General features: G+C 37.8%; 1 protein-coding gene across 6 annotated transcripts; it reads right to left on the reverse strand.

The window, feature by feature from the left end:
* Positions 1 to 26,166, reverse strand: LOC149251521 (vacuolar protein sorting-associated protein 36-like). 6 transcript variants are annotated; one of them, XR_016266891.1, is made up of 10 exons: positions 25,166 to 26,162; positions 8,222 to 8,425; positions 2,289 to 2,382; positions 2,084 to 2,141; positions 1,839 to 1,908; positions 1,499 to 1,634; positions 1,184 to 1,268; positions 861 to 933; positions 722 to 781; positions 1 to 515 (listed from the first exon to the last, which is right to left on the reverse strand). XR_016266891.1 is itself a non-coding variant. In XM_089459483.1 (8 exons), the coding sequence occupies exons 1-8, from the start codon at positions 25,826 to 25,828 to the stop codon at positions 930 to 932; spliced, it is 1,314 nt and encodes a 437-aa protein (XP_089315609.1). In that variant the 5' UTR covers positions 25,829 to 26,162; the 3' UTR covers positions 685 to 929. The 6 variants fall into 6 exon arrangements, 2 of the variants coding, with proteins under 2 accessions (XP_089315609.1, XP_089315610.1); XR_016266889.1 differs by lacking the exon at positions 722 to 781 and having other exon boundaries at positions 2 to 515; XR_016266892.1 differs by lacking the exons at positions 1 to 515; positions 722 to 781 and adding an exon at positions 626 to 640.
* Between the last annotated feature and the right edge of the window lie 1,236 nt (positions 26,167 to 27,402).

A 27,402-nucleotide genomic window follows, 5' to 3' on the forward strand; every position in this document is an offset into this window, starting at 1 on the left:
AAAATTTATGTTGAATTTAGACTGAATTAGTGAATGAATGAATTACACAAGCATTTACTGCAAATAGCAACAAGGTGGATTTCTTGAAGCAGTAGAGTAAATATTTACGAAGGATCTCTTTGCTTAGGGCCTGTTGATAATGCACAGGAAACCCATATGACTGCAGGGCACTAGACTTTTGCGAGTTGAACTTAGTCTCATCATATTTTTTTAGTTTCTTAAAAAATATGCTTCAGTTGACTAAACGAACTTCACTGCCAGAAGATAAATGGGAAACCACTCCATAGGTGCCACCACTGAAGACATGAATTAAGCCCACAGCCTATTTGTAGCGTGGTTGAAGGGTGTGACAAAATAATTGAAGTTGCACGTAAAAATTCAAAAAAGTAACATAATCTCAGCACTGTACCCTAAATGCCAAATTCAAATTAGCATCTCAAATCTAGCAGCCATTCTCAAGAGTCAAGATGTGTGGTCCTACATGTGTAGCTAGGTGAAATTTCCTCATGCTAAGCCTGCAAGGATTGGAGAAAACCAGATCTTTTTAAAAAGTCAAGAATCAGCCTGCGCATGCATATAATTGGAAGTTCAATTTATTTCATCCTCTAAATAGTCTGGTGCCCATAATACAGGGTGCATTCTGCAAATTTCAATATGGTAGATTAAAATGTTTTATTCCTGATGTAAGCAAAGAAAAATGAGATATTGAAGGAATTATTACCAGGGTAATCAATACAAAAAACCAAGTAAAGCTCAGATACTTAAAGATGACCTGCCATTCCTGGAGAATGATATCATTTTTCAATCATAATCATTGACAGAAAAGGATGAACCAATTTATAGAGATTGTAAGGGTCGACCTTTCCAATGATTGCAAAATGTACAGACTTCCATCAGAAGCATTATGGACAGTATTCAACCATTCTTCTCTACCTGAGGAACCAACAAAATTTCCATTAGAATCACATAAATATTAATTTGTAGATTCCATCGAACAGTGTTCAAATAGGAATCTTATTCAACAACAGAAACTCTGTGGCTTCTTTTGCTGAGAGGGTTGAGATTTTTTGTGTGCGCATTGAAATGGTCAATAGGCAAAGCTTCGGATAACTAATCATACCCCTATGCTAAGCATAAACTTTTAGCAACTTGTTTACAAGAGTAAACAGCAAAATTGACTTACAAAAATATGTTATTGGGATTGATTTCCTTGAAAAAATTGATATAAAACCTAAGGCCATCAGGACCATCATCTCGACATAAGAATCCTGCAACAATTGCAATAAAAGATTCTGATTCATATAAGTGTTCAACACAATTGAAATTGTAAAAACTATGTTATGTAAAAAAATGAATTTGTACTTCATGCATGCATTTAAACAGCTCAGTATGCATAATTATCAATAACAATATACAAACAAAGAGAGCACCTTGCAAGTGTATATACAGATTTATTTTCCATCATCAAAAACCATGACAAAAAGAAGCTTAGTCACACCTTTACTTTCAGCTGCAAGAAGATACTCCTTTGCAAGTGCTGGTGCAACACCCAAGGTTCTTGCCGCTTCACTTGCACCAACTCCTGTCTGTAAGGCTTCAGTTTTTACAACAAGATCTTTTATTCTGGCAAAAACCTGAAATAAATAATGATGTTACAAGAGTTTAGTGCAGATTGGATTCAAAAGCATACTTTCTCCATAATGTCTTTTCTTGATTAAATTCCCATCATGCTACTCTTATTCCATATCTTGGATCTAACAGCACATATCTTGATATGCAAATAGAGTTTAAAACTGAGTAAGCTCAACCATAGAATTTGGCTTGTGAACATAACACACCTCATCATCATTCTTGGCTTTAGATTGAATAACAATAACTCCACTATCAAACTGTCTAAACATTACTGGTCTGTTCAGAAAACATTATACCAGTTAGACGGGGAAAACAGTCTTCTGTGGTAAACATCAGAATTTACTGCCATTCTTATCCGTGGATAGAAATGAAGAAATCTGATCTCTAAACAAAACGAATGGAAATCACTAAATCTAGAAACTGTGAAATCAACATGTTCAGTTTCACGTACACATCTATTTTCTCCCAGATGGCACAAGCTTGCAGTAAATCTTCTGGAGAAATTAGTTCTGCCAAAAAACAAAATAAGAATTGAATACTTGTGAACTATTTTTAACATGGCAATATCAGCAGAATATATTACGCCTTCAAGGAAAACGGTAGCTATCAATCATATGCACATGAGATAAATTAATAAAATCTCTATTTGTATGTACCTGTTCCTCGAGCACGGTTAAACATACAATATACATCAATCAGGGCAATCATGCCTCCAGCCCTTTCTAGTGGTATCTGGACAAAATCTGCCAACTGTACCAAATAAAAGTCCTTAATTTCATGAATATCACAGGGACAAACAAATCAACCAGCAGCTGACCTTCATCATGCCTTTCTATTGGTATTGAAAAGGTAAGAAAAATCAACAACTTATATTAATTGCACTGGTACACTAAAGTTGCTCCATTTGGGGGGGAGGTTGCAGGGGAGGGTGGTCACACAAGGTTTTCCTTGAAAAAAATGTTTGCTCAATCATGAAACCTAAAACTTTTTACCCAAGTTAAGAATATAAAATTTAAAATTTGATAAAAGAAAACAATAATTTAAACTCAAGCCTGCATCAAAACAAGATGTTAACAAAACATAATCTTCATAAAACGAATAAAAAAAAATGCACAATAAATTATTCATATTATTTACAAGAAAGAATGTATTAAACATAGTGTATCATTGCAATGTCTGTAAGAATGAAAACACCGTGACCCAATCACCAGCAGAACCAGTATTGATTTTCTTCCGAAGGTACAACTTATTTATCATGGATAGCAAATCAATTAGAGATCACGGGTCCATGGAAATATATCTATGTTTCATGTTCACATTGTCATCCAACCAAAATTACTTGGAACAGAGAGGATGGATTTCATTATTCAGGTTCAAGAAAAGCATAGAGAAATAAGCAATCATGATAAAATTAAGTGACAATCAAGAGCAGAGACACAATCATATGACAAACATGACCAACACTGATATGATCACAATATAAGGCTAGTAAGACAACATCCCAGACTGGTATCAATCCTGGCTAATTTAGAACGGAAAATCTTGGCAATAGATAAACATAGAATGACATTTAATTTTCAAATGTACAATTTTCTATTAAAATCATGTTTGGACAATATGTAATGTCCCCTATGGAAGAATTGCCCAAGGGAAGATGGAGTAGCCTATCCAACCCCATAGGCTATAGTCACTAATAAAGGGGGAAACCCATTATCCAATGTTTTGGGGCAACATTGGGTAAATTTTGGCATAGCTAGGGCAAGAAACCAAATTGGGGCTTGCACTTGTAACCCCTCAGATTAGATTAAGGAGGAGAAACCCCCACGAGGAATGTATAAATAAAGGGGTGATGGAATCATTTTCTCATCATCGAATTGGACTTGGATTATCTCTGTTTTTTTGGTCGAGGCTCTGAGGATTTTAAGACCCCCTTTTTCTTGACTAATTTCAGTGGAGGTGATCCCACGCTAAGTCACCCCTTTTGTCTCTGTCCTGTTACAACGTGTTCTCTAAAAGTAATTCAGATCTGTTCTGGCAAGTGAGGATCTCCTAAGGGATTGGGACATTCAGAGACAACCCATAGATATCCAAGGATACAAAGACAAAGGTTCTGGCCTATTTAGCAAGGGTCGGACTTATCTTAATGTAGCTAGTGAAGACCTGGTTGAGAGGATTGAGGCTAATGAAGGGCTTGCAGTCTCCCTAAAGGAGTTATTTGGGCCAATCTTATTTACCGCTAACCAAGAACTGGGTGAAAGCAGTGTTCCACGGGGACGCGTCCCCCAGGGTGGGGTGCGCGCACCCCGCGCACCCGGGACGGGGAGACTCTCGGGGGTGCGTTTCCCCACGTCCCCCTTTTGGGGAGACGCAAGGGGGTGTGTTTCCCCAGTTTGGGAGACTCGACTCCCCGAAAGGGGTACTTCTGGGCGTCCCCCCCAAAAATGGGGTTCTTCTGGGCGTCTCCCCGAAAATGGGGTTCTTCTGGGCGTCCCCCTTCATTTTTGTCTAATTACCCTTTATAAACCAAAAAAAAAAAAAAAAAAAATGAAAATTAATTTATTAAAAAAACATAAAAAATAAAAATAAACTAAATTAATAATTACAAATAAAAAATTACATTAATATTGAAAAGTTAGGGTTAAAACTTAATTCAAGTTTTTAGTTTTCACTTGCCGCCATTCATGAATCATTATGCTCTTACGGTTTACCCCTCAACGCATTTTTTTTCTTCCATTTTCTCTTCAAACCTTCAGCGCATCCTCCCAGTCCACGCAGCGGCTTGCTGTTAGGTTCAGGCTTCAGCGCTTACGAACAGTTGAAAACTTGCAGTTCTTGCTCCACGCAGGCAGCAGGCAGCAAGGTATCACTATTAACAGCAGTGGCAGCGGCATCCTCCCACGCAACGTATTAACAGAGGCATTCCTCCCACGCAACGGCAGGCAGCAACTTATGGTGGGAGCATTGTTGTTTGAGGAGGTGCGGAGGAATTCCAATATAAACTTCCGTGACAGCAGCGGCAGGCACTGGGCAGCATCCTCCCACGCAGCATATCAAGTTTCAAGTTCAACAACAGTGGCATCAGGCGGCAGCGTATCAAGATTCTGATTCAACAATTCAGCAAATTTGCAGTGGCATCCTCCCACCCAGGCGGCAGGCAGCAGCGTATTCAAACAAGAAAACTCGTTTCTGAGGTGATTTTGTGAAGTAATTTTGTGGATTTTTTGCTGTCTCTGAGGTGGTTTCGTTGGGCTTCTCAGCCTTCACTAATCGGGCCATGTATTATTTAATGTTATTATTAATTATTAAATTGTTTTAACTTGTGCCAAACCCTCCACGCAGGCAGCATTGCTGCTATACCATCGTCCTCCACCCAGCCGACATCTTTGCTGTAACTGTAAGCCTGTACAGTGTAAAGTGTAACGCTATTCCAAAGTCCAAACTTCCACGCAGCTGCTCCAGACTGTACACAGTGAGTTTGACTGCAATTTTTTTTAATTTTTTTTTTCCATTTTTACTTTTAAGTTTTAACTTTTAACATTTGAGTTGTGACACTAGATATTGATGACCGACTCTTCACTCTGAACTATTTTTGAGTTTGAAACTTTGAGTTATATAAATTGAAAATTTTAATTTAGTGTTCAATTTAGAATCTAGAAGACTAGAATGATGAATGATGAATTCAAAATTTTCAATTTAATTTTTAGATCAATGATTCAATATAACAGTAAATTATAGAATGATGTAAATTATAGAATGATGATTGATGAATGATGAATGATATGGATCAATGTACATTGTATTTGAATATTTCATATTGAATTTTATTATTGAATCTTGATGAATTAGCATTATTGAACAATGAATATGAACATGAAAATTTCAAAATTATATACATATATATAATATATATAATTATATATACCTCGACGTCTCCCCGTCTCCCCTAAATTTCCCTAAAATTTCAGGGTTCTCCCACACGTCCCCTTTGTGCGTCTCCCCGCACCCGCGTCTCCCCGTCCCGGAGACTTGGTGGAACATTGGGTGAAAGACATTCATGTGGTTCTAATTGGGCAATCCGAGTTATCTTAGGTTGCATTGAAGTGTAGTGAAGGTCACCACTCTACATTCGACCAAAAGTCTAGTGTAAGACCTGCGACAAACCTTGAGGAAGGTGATGTATGTTAACCGCATTGTCTGTGGGTTAAACCTTGATCGCAAAACCCTCCAAGGTCAAGATATCGTCACATCCAACATCAGTAAGAAAGAAGGGCTATCCACAGCGCATCAGTAAGTGATCTGGTTCTGCAGGTCATTAAGGTAAGATGTAGATCCTAACTGAACAACATTACGATTAGTTGCGAGGGAAAATTTGGTCGCAGAGCCCCACTGCCTATTCTTTGAAAGTAAGTGCTCTAAGCTGAAGCCACACAAGGGGCTGGAGTTGGTTCGGCCTAATTCCAGCTAAGCTACAAGTTATCCCGATACAATGAAAGACTATCCAGGGAAGCAAAAGAAGAGCACTATTGTGCAGAAAGTTATAGCTGAGGCTCGTATCCCTAGTGACAGTAAGCTCAGAACAACAAACACTAACTTAGGCAAGGTGGATGTGACAGTTGGAGTCGTGAAATTGGCCAAGAATGCTACAATCCTCCCTTGATAGCAAACAAGTAGTTATTAATAGTGTAGCACAATAGAATCAGATAACGTTAGTGTGAACTACAGTTGGAGTACTGGTATTATTAAATATTGGCATTGCAAATCAGAATTATACTGGTGGATTACTGGTTATGTTGAGAAATGTAACTAGTGTCGGTCTTCATAATTGTACTTGAGTCATGTATTAATCAAAAGAAAGAAAAAGGAAATTTATTGCAAAAGAAAAATCATTTATGAGCATGGGTTTCATGCTCATTTTATTTTTGTTTCTAGGTCAAGCCTCCATTGAAAGCTTCTAGGGTTGAGTCATGATGTAAAAGACCCTCCTTCTTGGGCTTTGTATATTGAAAAATAAATTTGTAAAAGAGTCAATATTGTAAGATTAGCCTCCTCCATCAAGTCGGCTTACCCAACTCTTCAAGTCGGCCTGGATGAAGAGATTCAACCACATCTAGAGACTATAATGGCCTGGATGTGACAGTTGGAGTCGTGAAATTGGCCAAGAATGCTACAATCCTCCCTTGATAGCAAACAAGTAGTTATTAATAGTGTAGCACAATAGAATCAGATAACGTTAGTGTGAACTACAGTTGGAGTACTGGTATTATTAAATATTGGCATTGCAAATCAGAATTATACTGGTGGATTACTGGTTATGTTGAGAAATGTAACTAGTGTCAGTCTTCATAATTGTACTTGAGTCATGTATTAATCAAAAGAAAGAAAAAGGAAATTTATTGCAAAAGAAAAATCATTTATGAGCATGGGTTTCATGCTCATTTTATTTTTGTTTCTAGGTCAAGCCTCCATTGAAAGCTTCTAGGGTTGAGTCATGATGTAAAAGACCCTTTCTTGGGCTTTGTATATTGAAAAATAAATTTGTAAAAGAGTCAATATTGTAAGATTAGCCTCCTCCATCAAGTCGGCCTACCCAACTCTTCAAGTCGGTCTGGATGAAGAGATTCAACCACATCTAGAGACTATATATAGACAGATCATTCGACCTTTTGAAGGACACATTGAAGTATTCGATCTGCAATTCATAAGGAGGTACGAAGGAGAAGAAAGGAGTAATCAGAAAGGAAACTGAAATAAAGAAAGGAAGCATTCAAACTAAGTCAAAGAGGCATTCTTTTCTTATGTTTTTCGCTCACATGTGCAAAAAGGACTGAAGCAAAAGATCGAAGTTACAGGAAAGGTACAGGCTGAAGATTTTAGATGATAAAGAGAGAACCAAAATCAGATGACTTGTGTTCTTGACTGGAGTTTCAATTTTATACATGGGAGGCTGACTTGATGGAATGGAGAAAGTCTATATCTTGGTCAAAAAGATCTTGGTTGTCTCATTTGATTTGATCCTAAAGAAGAGAAGAAGAATTTCTGGGTTTTCCCCTAGAGAGGGGTTTTGCCCTAGTTGAGTGCCTCCATTTAGTGTTCATTGTGTATGATCTTCATGTTTTTGGGATTTATTTGATGGTAAGAACACTAACATAATCAACAAAAGTAAAATATAATATCACAGGTAAATGTCAAGTAAAAGAAATCAAGAATAAGTTATCCTAATGCTGCCCTAATGGATTTCTCAACAAGTTGGATAGACCTACTGTTCTTTGGGCAGTTAGCCCTAACTTATTATGTTTTGTTGAAAGAATTGTATTGTTGTTGGAAATCTTTATGCTATGCAATGATACCTATTGTTAAATGAAGGAATGAATGTGCACTGTTGTTGTATAATCTTTTCTGATTTATTGGAAACCCTAGACAAATAGAACCCTAAGGGAAAAAAATTACCTAGGGACATTATAGTGGTATCAAAGCTATGCATCCTGCCAGCTTGTGAGTATATGAGCCTTGCATACTTCCAGATGCATAGCTTTGATACCACTATGACAGATGCTCAATCACACCCTCGAAAACTATTGCTCAATCACACCTGACGAGACAGCTGCTGATGATAAAGAGCACCGGCACTCTCTTTTGTGACTGGTGATGCAATGCCAACACTGAGAAGCCAATCTTGCATCTCTTGTTTGGACCCCATCTCCATGTCATTACCTCCACCAGACTGCGGATTTGACCCTGCTAACAGCTTTACCCTCATTTTTTCAGCAAGCATCACCATCTCTTTGGCTTTACTCTGCAGAAAAGCACAGAAAATTATAAATCTGTATTAAATGGATAATCACAAGACATGTTACTTTTGAAACTTGCAGCAAAATGAAAAAAAATGGGCATATCTTCATGTTCAGGAAGGACAAATTTATATTAGATGAGAAAAGAAGAATCTTAGACAAGTTAACAACTAAAATAGATGTACCACTTTCCGAATAAACTTGTCATATAGTTTTAATAAAAAAACGTTTTTGCACAAAAATAAGTGTTGGCTTTCTAAAAGGGTTGTCTTTATCTATGTACCTGTAAGAACCAGCATTAGTACGCTGTCATATAAAAAACAGGTTCCAAACGATTACTCAAAAAATGAGCTTTTTGCAACTCTTTGGCAAAAATAGACACTTAAATACACAGTGACATTAATAATTGCATTTCTCATATTTTCCTCTTTTTCTGCTCCCCTTTTCCCTACATTTTCTCAGATAAATTCCCTGCTTTCTTTACTACAAGAAAGCTAACTTACGTGAAACGAGAGGAAGGACAATAACATTCAAATGGCTCTGAGAACAGGCGTTAGGGCATTCCAGCCCAAATTTACACACTGAATACACATCAACGCAAACACAGACTAAAGCAAAACTGCATAAATAAAGAAAAGCGCTGAACTTCCAAATCAATGGTGATGTTGTAATTTTGTAAAGACAACTTTGTCAAGCTGTAAAATAAAAACAGATGAACAGGACAGAATAATAAAATTCAGGTGCAGATCCTGATATTGAGTAACAAGATTACATATAACCGTTGTTTTTCCATGATACTAGTGTCTAGGATAGAATCTTAAATCACTGACGCTACCAAAACAAGTATCACTACATATTACAGCAGAATATAAACAGCAGTAAATCACATGTGCACAAACATAGACAAATTTTTAGAAATTTTCAACCCAACTTCGTGATATTAATCAAATTGAATAATACAACAGTCTAGGGCTCCCATACCAGGGATAATGGCCCTCATACATCCACAGATACAAGATACAAAACTAGGGCTTGGTGTCAGTCCATTGACAACCAATCTACCCTCAACAAGATACTCTAACCATCTGGCTGTAGCACACTCTCTCAGCGCCTCTCAGTTGTACCCCGTAACTGCCCAGTCCTTTGGCTCCCGATCTGCAGCACTGCCTCTATCAATGATCCAAGTCCATCTGGCCACTGAACCTCGACTATCCAATCTACTCACTAGTTGTACCTTAGTCCATCAAGGGCACAACACATTAAGACTCATGTCGAGTTGTTCATAACTCTGTTTGTGAACAACTCTCATCTGTTCATTGCTGCTCCTCAGCTACTCAGGGACTTCAGCCCACTATAGTCTTCTTGTGTTGCTCCAATGAAGACTAGCATAGGGCACGAAGGGCTGCCACCTATCACTGCTAGAAATCCTTCTCCAATAATGAACACGGGCTAGGAAGACTACCCATCTTTTGCCGTAGATGTCCTCCACACACAAGTCTAGGGCTACTCAAAATGCCCCCGGCAGATCAAACCCTTGAGCTCTTCTTCTACCACTCTAGCAATCCCTTAGTCCCAGTGTACCAGGGATTGGCGAGTTCTCGCGATTCCAACTCTACTCGCCTGTGAAATGATCCGAGTCGAAACTCTACCAGTCAAATCGTGTTGACCGAGTTTGACTCATGGTCAACGCGACTTTGACTCATATGCCGATTATTCCGATTTTGCCGATTCCGCATTTTTTTTCCCGAGTCCCGCCAGTTTTGGGTTTAGGGTTTATCAGGTTTTGGATTGTCACTTGGGTTTTGGATTATCGCTTTGTAAGTTTATCGATTACGTCGCAGAGCTATTTCATAGTCCAGACACCACAGAGTCGACACCGCAGAGCCGGATTGTTGACAATACATACAGTGATACACCGCAGAGCCGGATTGTTGACAATACATACAGTGATACACCGCAAAGCCGCAGAGGCATTCCATACACCGCAGAGTCGGATTGTTGACATACACGGTAACACCGCAGAGCCGCAGAGCCGAATTGTTGACATACACCTACGTGAGCCTTGTGGTAACCTACGTCAGGTATTCATTTTAACATTCTGCAAAAACATATTGCTTGATACAATAAAACAGAGTTCTGCATGTTTTCTAAATATATAATATATATGCATCAAAATATATAAAAAAATAAAATATGCATTATATAAAAAAGGCTTCGCTCATAGGTTTTCTAGAAATACATGTTCCGGAATACAAACTCCACACTTTGCTCCTGCTTCCAACGGCACTGGGAAGAAAGCAATAACCAAGCTTTTTAACCTTATCAAGTGTTAAGAAAGCAAATGCCACGGACTAATCAGTAAAAGATACCCAATAGGAAAGTGACCCTTGCATAGAGTTGCTAATGGAGCTGCAAATGTATGCATAAGCTTGGATGGAGTGAAATTGAAAAGCCAAAGCAGCTGAAGTGAAAACAACATTACAATGAAATGGAGAAGGTAGCAATTGTGCCATACACTTTTTCCATTCAAAAGCAATGCTATGATTGATAGGATCCTAGAGGTTAGAGCTGAGAACTCTGCACCTTCTATATCAACCAGATCGTAGCAAGTGCTGCTCAATATTCACTACACAAACCAATGGCTTGTATATTCCATCTCAGCTCTCACATTGACTTTGGCATGCAACTCAAACCTATAGAGATCACATTACAACTTACATCTGAATAATATAATTACAATTAAAGACAAACTTAATAAATATTTACACAATAATTACAATCAATCAAAACTCTCCAAAAAAATCAACCAAACTCTGGTTTTATTGTATCAAGCAATATGTAACCTGCATTTCATGTATCAAGCAATATGTTTTTATGGTTTTATTGAAAGGCAACATTTCTATTTTTTTAGAATAACAGTGGTCCTCAATACTGCTCCATAACAGTGATCCTCACACCTATCTATCTCCTAGTACATTAGAATACTGCTCCATAACAGTGATCCTCACTCGCCTTTTGCATAGTCTCTATATGTTTATTGACATCTGTCTTCATTTAATTTTTTAGATTTCTAGCATATTTTAAATTTTTGGATCATTTTTAAATTTGATTTTTTATTGTCTTTCACAGGAGCCACAAATTAAATAGAATCCACGACTCCAGATCTTAACAGAAGCCACAAATTAAACACAAGTCCAAAACAACAACAATGCCGAGGGAGAAGGACTTTGCTTGGGCTTATTGTGACAAGATTCCCGGAGACCCCAGGCTCCTTCGTAAATTTTGCAAAGCGAAATGTAGTGGAGGCATTTATAGATTCAAGTTCCACCTTGCACAAATACCTGGCCATGATATAGGTCTTTGCAACAAGGTTGACGATAATGTCAAACACCAAGCAACCTTGGCCATTGATATGTTGAGTCAGCATAATGCCAAGAAAGCAAAGCAAAATAGTGAAATAGGAACTCTTGGAGTTGATGGTTTTTCTACCACTAGCCTGTCACCTCACTCTGTTGAATCCTCAATGTTGTTCCCAAGTTTCCCAAACATGCCTCCAAGGCCAAGTCAAACTCAAGGCCAAACGAGTCCTTCCTTCAACACTGGAGGTGGAAACATAAACACCTTTTTTCTCCCCGCACAAAACCCGGTTCCCAACCTACCTTGGATGCCACTAGTTGAAAAAAAAATATCCATAGTCAGGCAAGGAAGGCCATTGCTAACTTTTGGTACTATTCTGACATACCTTTCCACTATGCCAGAAGTCCTTATTGGCACGCTATGATTGATGCAATTGCTATTGTAGGTCCAGGGTTCAAAGCCCCTACATCAGAGAGCCTTAGGACAGATATGTTGTTAGAGAGTGTTAAAGATGTCATGCTTGTGCTAGCTGAGTTTCGTTCATCATGGGTAGAAACAAGGTGCACCATCATGAGTGATGGATGGACAGATCAGAGGAACAAAACTTTAATAAATTTCCTTGTATCTTGTCCCGCAGGCACAATGTTTCTCAAATCAGTGGATGCTTCAGACAAGGTTAAGACTGCCCAACTTATCTGTGAAATGATGGAGGAAGTCGTTCAAGAAGTGGGAGAAGAACATGTTGTACAAATTGTCACCGATAATGCATCTAATTATATGGCTGCTGGTAGACTTTTTTAGATTAGGCACCCCACTATTTTTTGGACCTCTTGTGCTGCCCATTGCATAGATTTAATGCTTGAGGACATTGGTAAGCTTCATTGGATACATGAGGTTGTGGAGAAGGCAAAATCCATAACCAAATACCTATACAACCACACTATTGTCCTAAACACGATGAAAAAATACATTGAAGGTAAAGAAACTGTTCAACCTGCAGTGACTAGATTTGCAACAAATTTCATATCTTTGCAATCTGTGGTTGAGCAAAAGATAAATCTGAAGAGGATGTTCTTGGGACCTGAGTGGATGGCATCTAAACATTCCAAGACCCTTGAAGGCATCGAAATTGTTGCACTTGTGTTTAATGATGGTTTCTGGAAAGATGCCGAAGAGATTATTGTTGTGACGGAGTCCCTTGTTAGAGTTCTCAGGTACTTCAAGTCTTTTAACTTTTTCATTTTTTAAATTTCATTTCAAGCTTCTTTTTATTTACAATGTTTCATATTTCTTTAAATTTGAATGCTTGAACTTTCAGGATTGTTGATGGTGACAAACCTGCTATGGGTTACATTTATGAGGCGATGGATCTCACAAAGGAGGCCATCAAAAGAAGATATGGGGATGATGAGACAAAGTATATGCCTCTTTGGGACATTATAGATGCACGTTGGGATAGGAAATTGCATTCCCCCCTTACATGTTGCTGGGTACTTCTTAAACCCACAATATTTTTATGATAAGAGCAAATTTAATGAGGATGGGGAGGTTGGCAGAGGACTTATGACATGTATGGAAAGGTGCTTCCCTAATCCAGAACATCAAAGTCGTGTCTTTTCCCAACTACAAGATTATAGGGCGCCATCTAAATTGTTTGCCTCTACCAGTGCTATAAGAGAAAGGTCTAAGATGTTGCCAAGTACCCAGCTTGAAGGCTTCATCAATTCATTAAATTTGTTTACACTTTATTTTGTATGTTAAATGTTTTATTAAATTTTCTTTTCTTTTTAAGTTTTTACTATTTAGTACTTCTACTCACAAACCCTTACCACTTGCTAGGTCTTTGGTGGCAAAACTTTGGTAGTGATACGCCAGATTTGAAGAGATTTGCCATTCGAATCTTAAACCAAGCATGCAGTGCTTCAGGTTGTGAACGCAACTGGAGCATGTTTGAGAAAATACATTCTAAGAAGCGCAACCGATTGACACAAAAACGCTTGAATGACCTTGTATTTGTCCATTACAATCTACGACTTCGCAACAAACAAATACTAGGTGAGACTCGAGAGCTTGAATTTGAAGGTTTCATAATCTAGTTCGTACTTTAAAGTTCAAACTTCAAAGTGAAACTTTAATTCACATTTCAATGTCTCATGATAATGACAGGTATGGATCATTCACCAATCGACCTTGAAGAGATAGATTTGCAAACTACAAATGCGGCAGACTGGGTCCAATTAGAGGAGCCTCCTCTTTTAAGTCTTCATGACTTGGAGAACTTTGAGAGTCAAGCAAGCGAAGGAGTGGAAGGAATCGCTTCTAGTTCTCACTCTTAAGAGTCTTAGACTCTTAGTTGCTGATTTTTTTTTATTGGTATGCAGTTTTTTGTAAACATTTAGAAGCATATGCTTCTAAGGTCTGGTTCTATGTACTATGTAGTCACTGGTTAGAACTTAGGACTCAGGGGTCAAGACTCGGTGCTTTGGATCATGTTTGGACTCATAACATATATGAGATACTTATTCATTCATGATATTTTGGACATCTACTGATATTATGCATTGTTTGGACATGCCTTTACCGAATATTAATGAAAAATGTTTTGTTTTGTTTTTTTTTGTTTTTTTTTTCAATATTTGTGTATATTTTTATTTAATGAATTCAGCGATTTTTTGCCAATTTTTTCCCGATCCGATTAAAACTCTTCGCTCTTTTGCCTCGCCAATTTATTGCCAATTCCGAGTCTGGTAACATTGCTTAGTCCTTCAAGGGACTTGTTTCTTCGAGTTTGAAACAAGCATCTACAATCCTCCCAAGTTGTTCTGCTCCAACTCTGCCTCTTCTAGGTCCACACTTGATCCACTCTCACACTACCCTCCAATCAGACCACAAGTGTCCAATACATGCTGTAGCATCTGCTCACTAGTTAGGGCGTCCAACCACTAGGATCACCCTTCCTCTTGGTTGCTAATAGTCTCCTCAAACTGTCCTCTTCTAGGACACCCATCCACCTAGCATCCATCCATCATCAAGGAGTCCTCTACAACGTACTGTTGTTGCCTACTTGCCTTGATTTTTGTGCTTCTAGAAGACTGGTTAGGGCACCCTACTAGCCCTAACCCACTGCTCCTACATTATGTGATCTTCTCCCAAAGGCTGCTCCTTTTTGCTGTCCAAATATAGGCATCAAACTCTGCTCTAGGGTATGATGCTACTCCTCAACTTACCCTATAGCACTCCTGTACCAACTAGCAATAAGAACGTTGCCCATATATATGGAGACACCCCCTATATTACTGTGCAATCATCTCCAGGAGTTGCGGCCTAAGAGATAGACCTAACTTAGGCCTAGCTACCCTCAAAACAGTCCCTTCAACCTGCTACTGTAGTAGCCCTTCTCTGCGGTCCTATAGACAGAGGTAACCCACACACAATCAAGTACAAAACACACTCATACATAACTCTTATTGTTGCAGTCTGATCTGGCTAAGGAGACATACCCATGTTGCCCACAAACTATCCATATCTCACCTTCCTGACTACTTTAGGTCTGCAGCCTATTCCATAGAGAAAAACCGCACCAAATTGTAGACATACTCTCCAAAACTCGGCAGCCCTTCACTCCTTTTTCTAGCCTTAGACTCACACTCCAAATCGCAGAGCTAAACCATGAATGCACTTAGGATCATGATTTATGCCTCACACTTGACCTCTATTTATATGCATCAAGTGGCTCCAACGAATTTGCCTTTGGGCACTACTTTAACCTCAAGTCGACCTGCCCAATTAGACAAATTAACCCACCATAACTTCAAAAATTAATATCTTCACTTCTACAACTCGGATTCAAGTGATTTTCTTTGTGTCAAGTTACTCTCGGAGTCCTCTATCAACTCAAATCATCACATGTAGAAATATCCTCATGGAATCACACCCATATGCTCAAGTGCAAAGTCCATAGGCTTAGGTTTCACGCCCACAAGCCATACTTGTGTGCCAACTCCTCCACAACCCTCAAGCCTAGGGTTTGGAGTACCTCCCAAGCTACAAATCTCAATAATAACATCAAGCATATTATCGCAGAAACGATTTTACGAAATCAAGATTGTTACAACTTATATTGTATAAGGTTACACACTGTAACTTCCATCACATCGATGAGGTTTGCAGCTGGTACCCATGGAGTTTTTGGATGGTTTTGGGGCTACACACCTTTTGTCATGTCCCCATTTTTATTTTCCTCTATAGTACAACCAAGGTCGATTTCCAAGGCACGAGATGGCTAGGTCATGGGAGCAGGTTTATGTTATCAGGGGTTCTGAGGGAGTTTTGAGGAGCTTTTATGGGATCTGATGGCATTCCCTTGGCATATTCCATCATTCCCACAGTTTGCCTTTCGTTCCATTGCATTCCGACAACTTTCAGAAAATAGCATGATTATGGGGCCTAACTTAATTAATTATGCTTGAGGTGGCATTCCAAGAAGATTAATTGATGAAACACCTCAGTGTAATAGCTCATTGGAACCGGAACAAGAAGATCTACAGGATGGGATGCTAAGGAGTGACTTCCAGTGGTCAGAGTGAGTATGGTGGCCAATTTACCATTTTCCCACATTAAAAAGATATTTTAATGAAGGGAAATGTGCTCAATGATTAAAATAATAATAAAATAAAAGCTTCTAGAGGGGCCCACCAGATCTATAAAAAGAGGAGGCCATTAGAGGACATCTTGGATTTGATATTGCTTCTTGTATTAGAAGTTGAGAACCTGGGTCCCTACTTCATTAGTAGCCCCAGGACGGAAACCCTCAGGTGATTCAGCAAGATTGGTCGAGTATCCATATCCCCTTGGTGTACTCATCTAGAATTCACAAGAGAGCTCAGTAGCGACATTTCAGTTCAGTTTTGGAGGACCAACACAGCATCGAAGCAGATTCTTGAGGCCAGTTCTATCTCAGCTATTTTGTTGTATCAGCATGTAAACCCCGGTTTCTTATTATAATAAAAGTTGAGATTTCCTTCTGCTCATTATTGTTATTTGCAGTTCTATGTTGTTAAATTTTACATGGCAATCTTTTGTTTATGAATGGAAATTATATCTAGTATTTCTAAGTTAAAAATTCAAGAAAACCCCAATTTTTTGCATTTGGCATATTACAGTGGTATTAGAGCCTTGGTCTTGGCTCAACCTGTGGGTTTTCAGTGGCAGCAATTATTGGAGGGGTTTGCTTGAGAAGTTGAAAACCCTATTTCTACAACAATATGAGAATTTATTTAAAAGGCTTCGACAAACTTGGTGCGACAAGACTTCTGGTGAATCATTGCAGGCATAATAAAATTGGACAAGGTTTGATTTGAGCCATAAGAAATTTTAAAAGGGGTCGAATATTATTTTAAAGTGTCGAAGATTAAAAATTCCACTGGGGTCTGATATTGCATTATTTTCAAAAGGGACGCCTCTTTATGTGAAAGCCAAAGTATATTATGGCCAAGGTTAAAATCTTTGTAATAATTTAAAAAGGCTGAACTATTATTTGGGACTTTCAAATATTTTAGGGAGGAGGCATGTAACAAATTTTTAGGGGGCCGAACTATTTCCTGCCTCTCAAATATTTTCAGGAGTTTGAGAACAATTTTACTGAGGCCAATTTGCTTGAGGGAAGGCCGAGAATATCCATTTTAGGAAGTCGCATCAGTGTTCACTACAAGATTCGACTCTGGATTTTATTCACAAAATTTGGTGTGTTGAGTTTGAAAGAGCCACGAGTCGCTACATGAGAGCCACGTCGGATAACACCGGGTGCTACAAGGGAAAAATGACACAAGCGAACGAAGAACTCAAGAAACTTGAGTAGATGTAGAGGCCAGCAGGCTAAATTTTGAGGATCGTTGAAGATCGAGATTGGAGTCAAGAAATTGCTTACAAGTTCAAAAGGTCGAGTTTCATTGAAAAGGGCCAAATTGCCTTAGCATCAGCAAAGTCAACTTGTCCATAAAAGAATGAGTATGGAGCTTATACATGGATCCAAGGATTGTGTACAATCAAATATACGCACAAGTGTGAGTGTCCAGATTGACCACACTACCTAAAGAGAGGAAATTTCTTTGGCAAAAATTAAGTTTGTGGAGCGGAGATCCGCTGCTAAACCCGAATTTATTATGATTTCCCACTGGCCGCGTGCATTCAATTGGGTCGAGTTATCATTGTCACAAAGAGGGTGAAATACCAGTGCGATGTGGTTACTCCGAGAACAAATGTGTGGGCATGGATTGAAGGGACAAGTTCAATTTGAAGGAAGTCGACTATGTTGGATGGTGTTGTCATTGATGTCAACCCATGGACTTGAATGGGTTTGACTTTGACCAAAAACACCAATCATTGATGTCAAATGGTTAATGAATGCTTCTTAGTAATTGTCGGATTACATCAAGATGGCAGCTATATTGTTGGATGTTTAAAAACCCAAGTCCTAGGGTTTGGGTTCTCTGGACTGAGTATGTGCCCCGACTTTGTCGAGGATTTTTGATAGGCCAAATAATTGAGTTTGGGTCAGAGATTTTTATCATTAGATTCTCCTAGAAAAGATGTTTTTGTTGATATGTTTTACGCCCCGAGAGGTCTCCTAGTTTGAGAGATATTCACAATTGAAGTTAGTGACCCCAGTTTTTGCCCAGTCTTTTAGAAAAACCCCCAGGGGTAGTGACATGACACCTCCTCCTACAATTGTCAACATATGACATTGTTTATCACTATAGTCTCACCCCATATAAGTTACATAACTTCAAAACCAAAGACGATAAATCAATCATTGACTTAGTACACTCATTGTGTCACCTACAAAACACACCAAAGAGGGTTAGTGTACAAATTCCTTAGAGCTTAAACAAACAAATTTATAGTACTTATAAAATAAATTAACCATACCTTAAGGAATCTTAGGAAGAGTATTAAATTATTTTTTTATAAAAGATATCCCTCATATTGTAAGGGCTAATATCTTTCACTCATAAGACTGACGGCCTTTCTCACTCATAAGGTTCACGGTCTTTCTTACTTAACATACGAGACATGACTTAATTAAAATTTTAATGTTATAACTCCTTCATGAAGCCTTTTCCTTGTCCTATAACAGTCACTTATGAAGTCTCTCTAAACTCTATAAAAGGAGACCTTAAAACCTCTCCAAACACATTGATTTATCAAGATCTTTCTCTGAAATTTTCAGTGGTATTTCTCTGTAATTTTCGGCTACCTGTAATAGGACAGCGAAGGATCTAGGGCAGCGAAAGTCTTGGTTAAATTTTGTTGATTGCACTCCAAGTATCCATCCTCCACTCGACCTTCAAGGTATATTTTCTTTTTGTTGACTATTTTAAATGAGTTGTTTTGGCATTCGTTGAAGTACAGATGTAAGGTTAGGCCGCAGGCTTACCCTATTTTAGATCATGACCAGCGAAAGATTCAGGACTCAACCTTCCTTCCAAGTTGTTTTGGCCTCACCATCATAAAGACTGCAGGCCTTTTTTTTATTGTGTTGGAAGTGTGTTAAGTCTCTGGTTAGGGCTCTTTTCTGAGGGTTATTTTTTATGAAAATAAAGGCCTGTGAAGACAGCTCTCTAAGACACAGGGCCTCATAACAAGGCTTGTAATATGACCTTTAGCTACTAATAGTGACCTTTAACAACAGCACCTTCGTTGACAATAGTTTGTCCTTTGACTTGATAGACTAGACATAGCTCCTTGGAATATGATAAATCTGAGATTAGATTAAACGTAATCTGACAAACAGTCATTAGATATGAGGCCTTACTATAGGGTTGTTTTAAGTCCTAAGGCTTGAACATGTAACGTTGTAAAACAATTAGAAGTTCTTTGATATTGACCTGACATTGAATAGCATGCCTCTCCATATATATATATATATATACAAATAGTGACCTTTCTGCATAAACATTGAAGTATGGTCACAATCCTTGATGACAGTGTTTGATTTGACACATACAGTACTTTGTCACGAACCATGCAGTGAATTTGATATAGCTGTGTTTCAGAAATGGAACCATATGACATACACCGTGATATACTGGAAGTTGTAATATTAGTAACTTAACATCACACTTGATGATATATCAGTAGCTAGTTCATTAGTGACTTGACATCTCATGTAAAGACTAATTAATGTAGCCTTTAAATAATATGATAATATGATTATGTTAATATGTAGTTATAGTGATCCTTGAGACAATGATGATTGTATATAAATTCTTTGACATAGTGAGCATCTATGATAAAATGTTTGACTTTGACCTTACTTGACTATGACACCATATGACTACTAATGTTGCAAGTGACAAATTAACTATACCTTGACTTTGACAATTGTGTGATACCTTAAAGCGGTGATTGACTTAGTAAGCTCTCGATAATGTCTGACTTTATAATGATATGACAGTAATATCCATATTTTAGGTTGTTGAAGGAAACGTAACTAGGTTCGGTCTTCATAAATGTACTTTTGATATTTGTATTGTTCAAGAAAAGAAATATTATTTTTATAATATATGTCAATGAGTTTCTTGCTCATTGAAATAGGTCTAGCACATGCTAAAGTGCTATAAGTGAGTCAAATGGTCAAAAGAAAATGTTGAAGACCTTAAGGGCATGTTACACCTTGTATATGTTTGTATAAGAGTCAAAGAATAACCCTTCAAGCAAAGTCAAGTCTCCTCCAAGCATGTAACACCACCAAAGAAGCCATCCGAAGCAAAGATAGCAAGTCAGCCTAAAGGAGAGACAGTCCTCTATATATAGAGGTTGTCCACTCCTCCAAAGATAACTCAATCCTATCTGTGAAATCAGCGAAGTAAGGAGGCAAGAAAAAGGGTAACGAAGGACGAAGAAAGGGTCTACAAGTGCAGCAAAGAAGAAGGGTACACAACCGAGCTCAATAGGACTGTTTCTAGGGAAAGCTGAAGTCACACATGCGAAGGAAAGAGCCTCTCCCTGTGGTCATTACAGCACTACCATCACAGTCACATAACTTTGTTTGTTGGGCAATCTAAGAAGCCCTTAAGGCCTCTCACTCAAGCGAAGAAGGAACTCTCTCAAGCAAAGAAGGAAGAGGTCAACCTCACAAGGAAAACAGTCACACGTGCAAAGATAACAAGGTTGTCTCTGCTGTCATAACAGCCCTCCCATTACAGTCATACAAGTTCTTTGGTTGGTGAAGAGAAGAAAGGGATCATCGTAAGGAAAGGGTCTCATCAAAGGTATCTCTCCTAGAGCAAGTGTAACAAGATCTAACAACAGTTGGAAGGAGGACGAAGTGCCGGGAAACAAAGTGCCTGAAGAAAGAAGTGTCGGGGAACAAAGTGCAGAAAGGAGGAAGGACTTGACTTGTGCTTGGAGGATATTCTAGTCAGGGGTCTAGGGTTTGGCATTGATCAATAAGAAGCTTCAATAAGAGAAATTTACCGAAGGGTTTTCCTCTCGAGAGAAGAGAGGTTTTGGCCCTGGCAGAGAGACAACATCTTGTGTTCTTCTTCTTACGTTTTTGGTAGCAGTTTGATGAAGTACACACATGCATTAATAAGAAGAAGAAAAAGATTAAGCTAACAAGAAAAAGTAAAAAGACTCTTCAAATTGTTATCAAGTCAAGAAGAATCACACTACACTTAATTGCCCTTGATTCTTCAACATGGTATCGGATATCCACCTCAATGGGGCTGGGGTGCGCCTTGCTGCATCCACTTAGGCCTGGAGCATGAGTGAAACGGTCCTCCATGTGCTTGAGGCAGAGCCTCATTTCCTTCCGATTCAAAACCACTTTGTCCACTGTTTGTATGCTTGTTGTCAGCTATCATACAGCTCTTTTTTTATAATAGGATATTTCCCAGTTTCAGTTTTAAGAAAAATGTGTTACAGAAACTACCTTGCTGTCATACTTCTATGAAATCAATTTCATTTTGGAATAGTTAATGTGAGGAACCTATCCCTCTTGATCTTTCTTTATTTCTATTTTTTTTCCTGCATTAATTTCCTTCATCTTCATCTATCAAATCTAGTTGTTCAATTGGAATAAAAAATCAGCTAAACAAATTGGCATCTACATATATGTATGGTGGGTGGTAATCCTAGCTCTCCACACCTATTTTCAACACACTTAAGATGAATTAACCATAGCTCTTTTCCACCTTGAGTCTATAACTAAATGATGAATGTATCAACACTAATGCTTTCATTTAAATAGGTTGAATATGGTGAATTAGCCTTTTCTACCCTACAATCTACCTAGTAGTCAATTGTGGCAAATTAGTTATTTCATTCAGGCAATATTTCACAACTGCATTGGCCCAATAGATTGATAGGCACTAGTTTCTTGTTGTCTCATTTCCATTTCTTATTTTTATCCACCATTTCCTATCTTGTAGATACCCCTTTCTCATGTCTGCTTCCATTTTCACATAGTATACTGTGCTACCACATATCATACCATATTACAACAACTTCGTTTTATCAAGGCTTATTCTTTATTTTCACCTTGGGCCCCCACCCCATAGCTTTGACGATCCTACCTTAGGGATACCCCCTTGTGCTAGAGAAAAGCTAGCCTAAAGTGAGAGGAAGAGCTACTGGGGTGACAGTGGGCAGCTTTATTGAATTACACAAAAGCTATCACCTTGGTCCCTGGGATTTACACATTTCTCGGGGCTAGATTTTGTTCTAACACGGATTAAATCATTTGACTTTTGATACTATATTGATGGAAAACCATAACACTAGATATACAATACTGACTGCGTTGAAACTTGAAAGTTCAAGATATACTTCATACAACATCATGATTCATGCCTTCAAATAAACCCTGAATAGCTTTTAAAATCATTTGAAGACACATTAATATTTGGATCATGCAGAATAAAAACTGAGAATGTGTGCATACAGGAAACAAAATAAACTCATTTTATTTTATATCAAAGATCAAACTCCAATATCGTGTCATTGCAACTCTTTTTAAGAGCAACTCCAATACTTGCCTCTTCAACATAACAATAACACAAATATAATTCATATATTGCTATATGCTAGGACAAGCCAAGTTACTCCAATGGATTCAACCAGGTCCGAGTATTATTGAAGGAGCTTTTGAGGAAGAACTGATTGTAGTTGGCATGCCTGCATTTCTAATAATACTCTTTGTGGCTAAATAAGTTCTAGCCAAAAGGCATAGGAAAAATATGTGGCACGTAGTCCACTGGGTCTTGGATAGACGATGATCGAGTGCTTTGTTAAGTCACTCCTTGATGTGAAGTCACCGGTTCATTTCTCCACCCCGATCGGGGTGATATATTGGACATGATAAAGATGTAGTCCCACCAAGCTTACAAAAAAAGAAAATATGTGACACATAATAATTAGAAAATCAGATAGTTGTTTTGCAAAACATTTTCAACATGGCAGAGAGAAAGTCCACCTGAATAGCATCGAGAAAATTCCAAAAATGCAAGATTTGGTGGCCTCATGACATATATAGCTGGTCTTCTTAAAAAGCTTCCATCTTTAACCAGAGTGGATCGAGATTCGAGAGATGTTAGTATATTTACTATTCAATGCCAAAGTGAATTTGTGGAATTCGGCCAATCTCCAATCCATGTAAGAGATAATAATATAATCATTGACTACAATATGAGTGGCAGTCGCATTTGCTCCCAAAAGCCAGTGCAAAGAATATAATTACCATTTGAAGGTAAAAAGAAATTTATGGACATGGATTAAGATACATTACAGTCTTTAAAGGTTTCAGCAGCTCCCAAATCCACTAAATCTGGTTGAAGCTCTCTTTAATTCAAAGCAGACAGACTTTTCTCAGTCTTTCTTCTGGATTCCTCAGTAGATGCCCAATCGCAGCAGTTATGTGTGCCTTGCTGTCTAATGCACACATATTAATATCAAAGAAATCTATTTTCAGTGTTTCAGCAGCTCCCAAATCCATTAAATCAAATTGAAGTTCCTTCTAATTCAAAATGGCCAGATATTTTTGTCTTTCTGTGATACTCCTCAGAGAATGCACAGTCACAAGATTCATGGGTGTCTTCCCTGTCTAGCATATATATTGATATCAAAGAGGTCATTTTTCGCTTCCCAGCCACTTTATGCAACCATCTTGAAATTTGATCATTAATCTCCTCAGAACGACCTCCCATCCATTGTAATTACAAAGTGAAAGAACACCTGATGCTGCATTCTTCTATTCCCTAACCTTGACTAGATTTTTGTCTCGCTGCACAGCACTGTCATGCATTGTAGTAAACCACAATGGCAATCTTTGCAAAACTATTCTCAAACTTTATTATGTGGAACAATTCATAAGCAAACCAGACTGTGCTCATAACTTTTTTGTAACGGATCTAAAGCTTGAAGTGACGGCAAATAGTGCATTGCACTTTAAAAGTTGGCATGATCTTGAAGCAATTAAGTCCGGACCTTAGATGAAAGGGGCAATTGATCAGAAATTATTCATATTCACTGTGACAGAACTAAAATCGACATATGGTTGTCCTCAGATATCATGAACGCTTTTTTAAATTGATGAAAATTAATCAAGAAATAAAATAGTTTAAAATAATGAATGAATGATTTCACAAGCAACAAAAACAGTTTCAGAAATGATCTCTCGAAGAATGTTTTCGTTGTGACTTATATGTCCAGTCTCAAGCTCTTGTATACAGTTAGCAATGTCAACTACAGGTACTGTTTTATCTCAAAGTTTATGATGAAAATTGATCTTATAATCCGCTCAATCCTGGTCGTCCACGTAGTCCATATTCACAATATATATTAAAAAAGCATATATATGGGAGCAATAAAATACAAAAACACGACATTTTAGAATGGACAAAATAAATACAAGTACATACAAAATAAGCAAACATTCATATAAAAAAATTAAAAAATTGTAAAGCCTGTGAAAAAATGAGGTTCAAGACGGTTATTATAATAGAACCTTGATAAAAATCAAATTTTTAGTCAGTAACCGTTAAGCGTTATAGTACAGGAACTTTCAACACTACAGTGGAGTAGGGAATTTTTTTCGAAAATTCAAACCGTAGTCTGTGACTATAACTAATAATACAAAGTTACAGAACAGATAACATGATTGTAACTTGAATGCTGTTATCCATTTCGACTACATCACTAGCAATTTTGACAAAAGACTGCCCTTAAAACCCTTGCGGTACTCTGCATTTCTGTTCGAAGTTGCATTTCAAAAACTGAAGCTTTTTGAACTGGCAAATCAAGACTCTGAGAAATAAATTATAAACCAAATTTAATATAGAAGAAAAGAAAACCTACTAGATAAAAAGAAAAAGGCAACAGATACTAACCAGGAGTGCATTCAAGCCCTGAAATGCCTCCTGCAAACTCTTATCAGTCGCCTCCCATTCTTCCTGCTCCTTTCTTAAAATCCCACTCAGACCAGCCATTGAAGCCTTTAGTCTGCTAGAGCCACTACCCTCTTCAATTGAGTTTGCATCTGCATAAGAACCCATTTGCCCGATTGGTTGCTTAGACAAATTAACCTGTTGAACATCGGTTTCCCATTCTCTAGACCTCAAAAGCTCACAAAGCCTCCCTCTAAATGAATCGGGAAGGCTCTGCCCCCTCAAAATCAATGTAATGACAACAGATCTTGTAGCCCTGGTGACACCTAACGCTGCAATTTTGCCATCTGATGAAACCCAACTCTGTAGCCTAAGTCTAGGCTTCGCAAGCATGCTTTTTATAGACTTTTTGGGAGGGAATACCTGGGTTAACGATGCCAATGGGATTGCCCCTGCACGTCTAGACTTCTCATCGACCCAAATAATTTTGTGTGTGGTTAGGATTGCTAAGCCTGCTTTTAGTATTGGGTATACTGGATCTTCCTCCATCTCCAAATCAACTGCATCCAGAATCGAGCACTCAACTTCACCTGCTTGTAAAATGGGTCTTCCGCTGCCTGTCAATTGTACAGGATGCAGCAAATTACCCCACAGGGTGTCCTCCATGGGAATGAGTCTTAGCGTTTTTGGTATCAAATATCAAGTGCCCTCCTTTTCCGCAGCCTTCAAAACCCTCTTCACCTTCGACCCTCAGCTCTCCGCCCTTCTCCCTGCCTGCGTTTTTCTCTTCTTTTTTTTCCCTGAAATCCGAGGTTTCATCTACAATCGAGCTCGCATTCCAGTCGCTCCCAAACCCCCACGTCCATTCCTCATCCCTGCCTTCCTGCGTGAATCCCTTTCCAATGCAATCCGCGGCCTCTTCTCTCCATCTGCGTGCTGCGTCAATCCCTGCTAGCCGCCGCCATTCCAACCTACAAACACAAACACTTCGACTTTTCTTTTCTTTTTATTACTATACGCATGAGGTACGTTATGTTTTAGATTTGATTTTTTTTAATGTTTCATTAGAGTAGGTTTCTAACAATTGTGGTTTTTTTTAGGTTTCATTCATTGTTTCAAATTTTATTTTATGTTTGATTTTCTTAAAAAATTTAGAAAAAATAAAAAGCCATTTTAATCTTTGTGAGATTCGATTTTCTTTTAGAAATTTAATTCTTCTTAGTTTAGATTTCGATTTTTTTTGTTTTATTTATTTTCATTTGATTGTATTTTAGTTTTCCATTTTTCATTTTTAATTTATGATTTTGATTTATTTTTTTTAATCATTTCAAACATTAAAAAAAATCTAAAATTTAAAAAATCTAAAAAAAAATTAGTGACTTTAAAATTGAGAATGAAATAAATTAAAGGTGGATGTGTGCTTACACATTAAATATTTTTTATAGGGCTTACGGTTTATTAAAAAATTAATTTATTAACTTTTAGATTTAGTTTGATTTCTTCACTTTCCACATTAACGTTATTGCCTAAGGAATAATTAAAATTCTAATTTAAAGTTCCTTGGTGTTTTTGGTGATTAAATGCAATTTTTGTGATTTCTCTATTATTAAGAGCAATAAATGTTTTAAAAAATCATATTGACTATTTGAGAAAGATAAATTTTGCTAGATTATCATGCATGCTAAAGTTTTGAGCATTTTACATTTAATTGTTCATGATCGTCGATTTGCCACGTTTATAAAATTGCTCTGGCTAACTTGTTTTTGTTTAGTCTATTGTTAATTCATTACAAATGCACTGGTCTATAATTATTTTTATCTTGTGGTTGTGTCTTATTTTAATCTATCTATCTTAGTTAACCAAATCTTGTTCTAAATTCATCAAGTTGTCCATCCTTAAAATCTCGTAAAGTCTGTGTTCCACAAGCTATTCTCATTCATTCACCTTAGAGACTACCCCCCTTGACTTGTCTACGAGAGAGTCTAAACAGAGTGAGTAAGGATTAGAGTGCCATCCCTTACTCTGAGCGTTGTCGCGGTGCCTAGACACTTCGTGCGACAACACCTTCAATACATGATAATGACTCTTTAGACTTTTATTACTAGATGACAATATCCCCAAGGGCTCACAATGGGAGCCTTAACTAAAAATAAAAACTCTTGCTCATGAAACCCATGATGCAAGTATTACAATAATTTTATTTTTCTTCTTTACATCTTTTATGTAAAATCACAATTACA

The sequence above is a fragment of the Pinus tabuliformis genome, chromosome 7 (assembly GCF_031772625.1).
Source record: "Pinus tabuliformis cultivar Carrire ecotype Pingquan chromosome 7, CPIR1, whole genome shotgun sequence".
Classification (NCBI taxonomy): Eukaryota; Viridiplantae; Streptophyta; class Pinopsida; order Pinales; family Pinaceae; genus Pinus; species Pinus tabuliformis.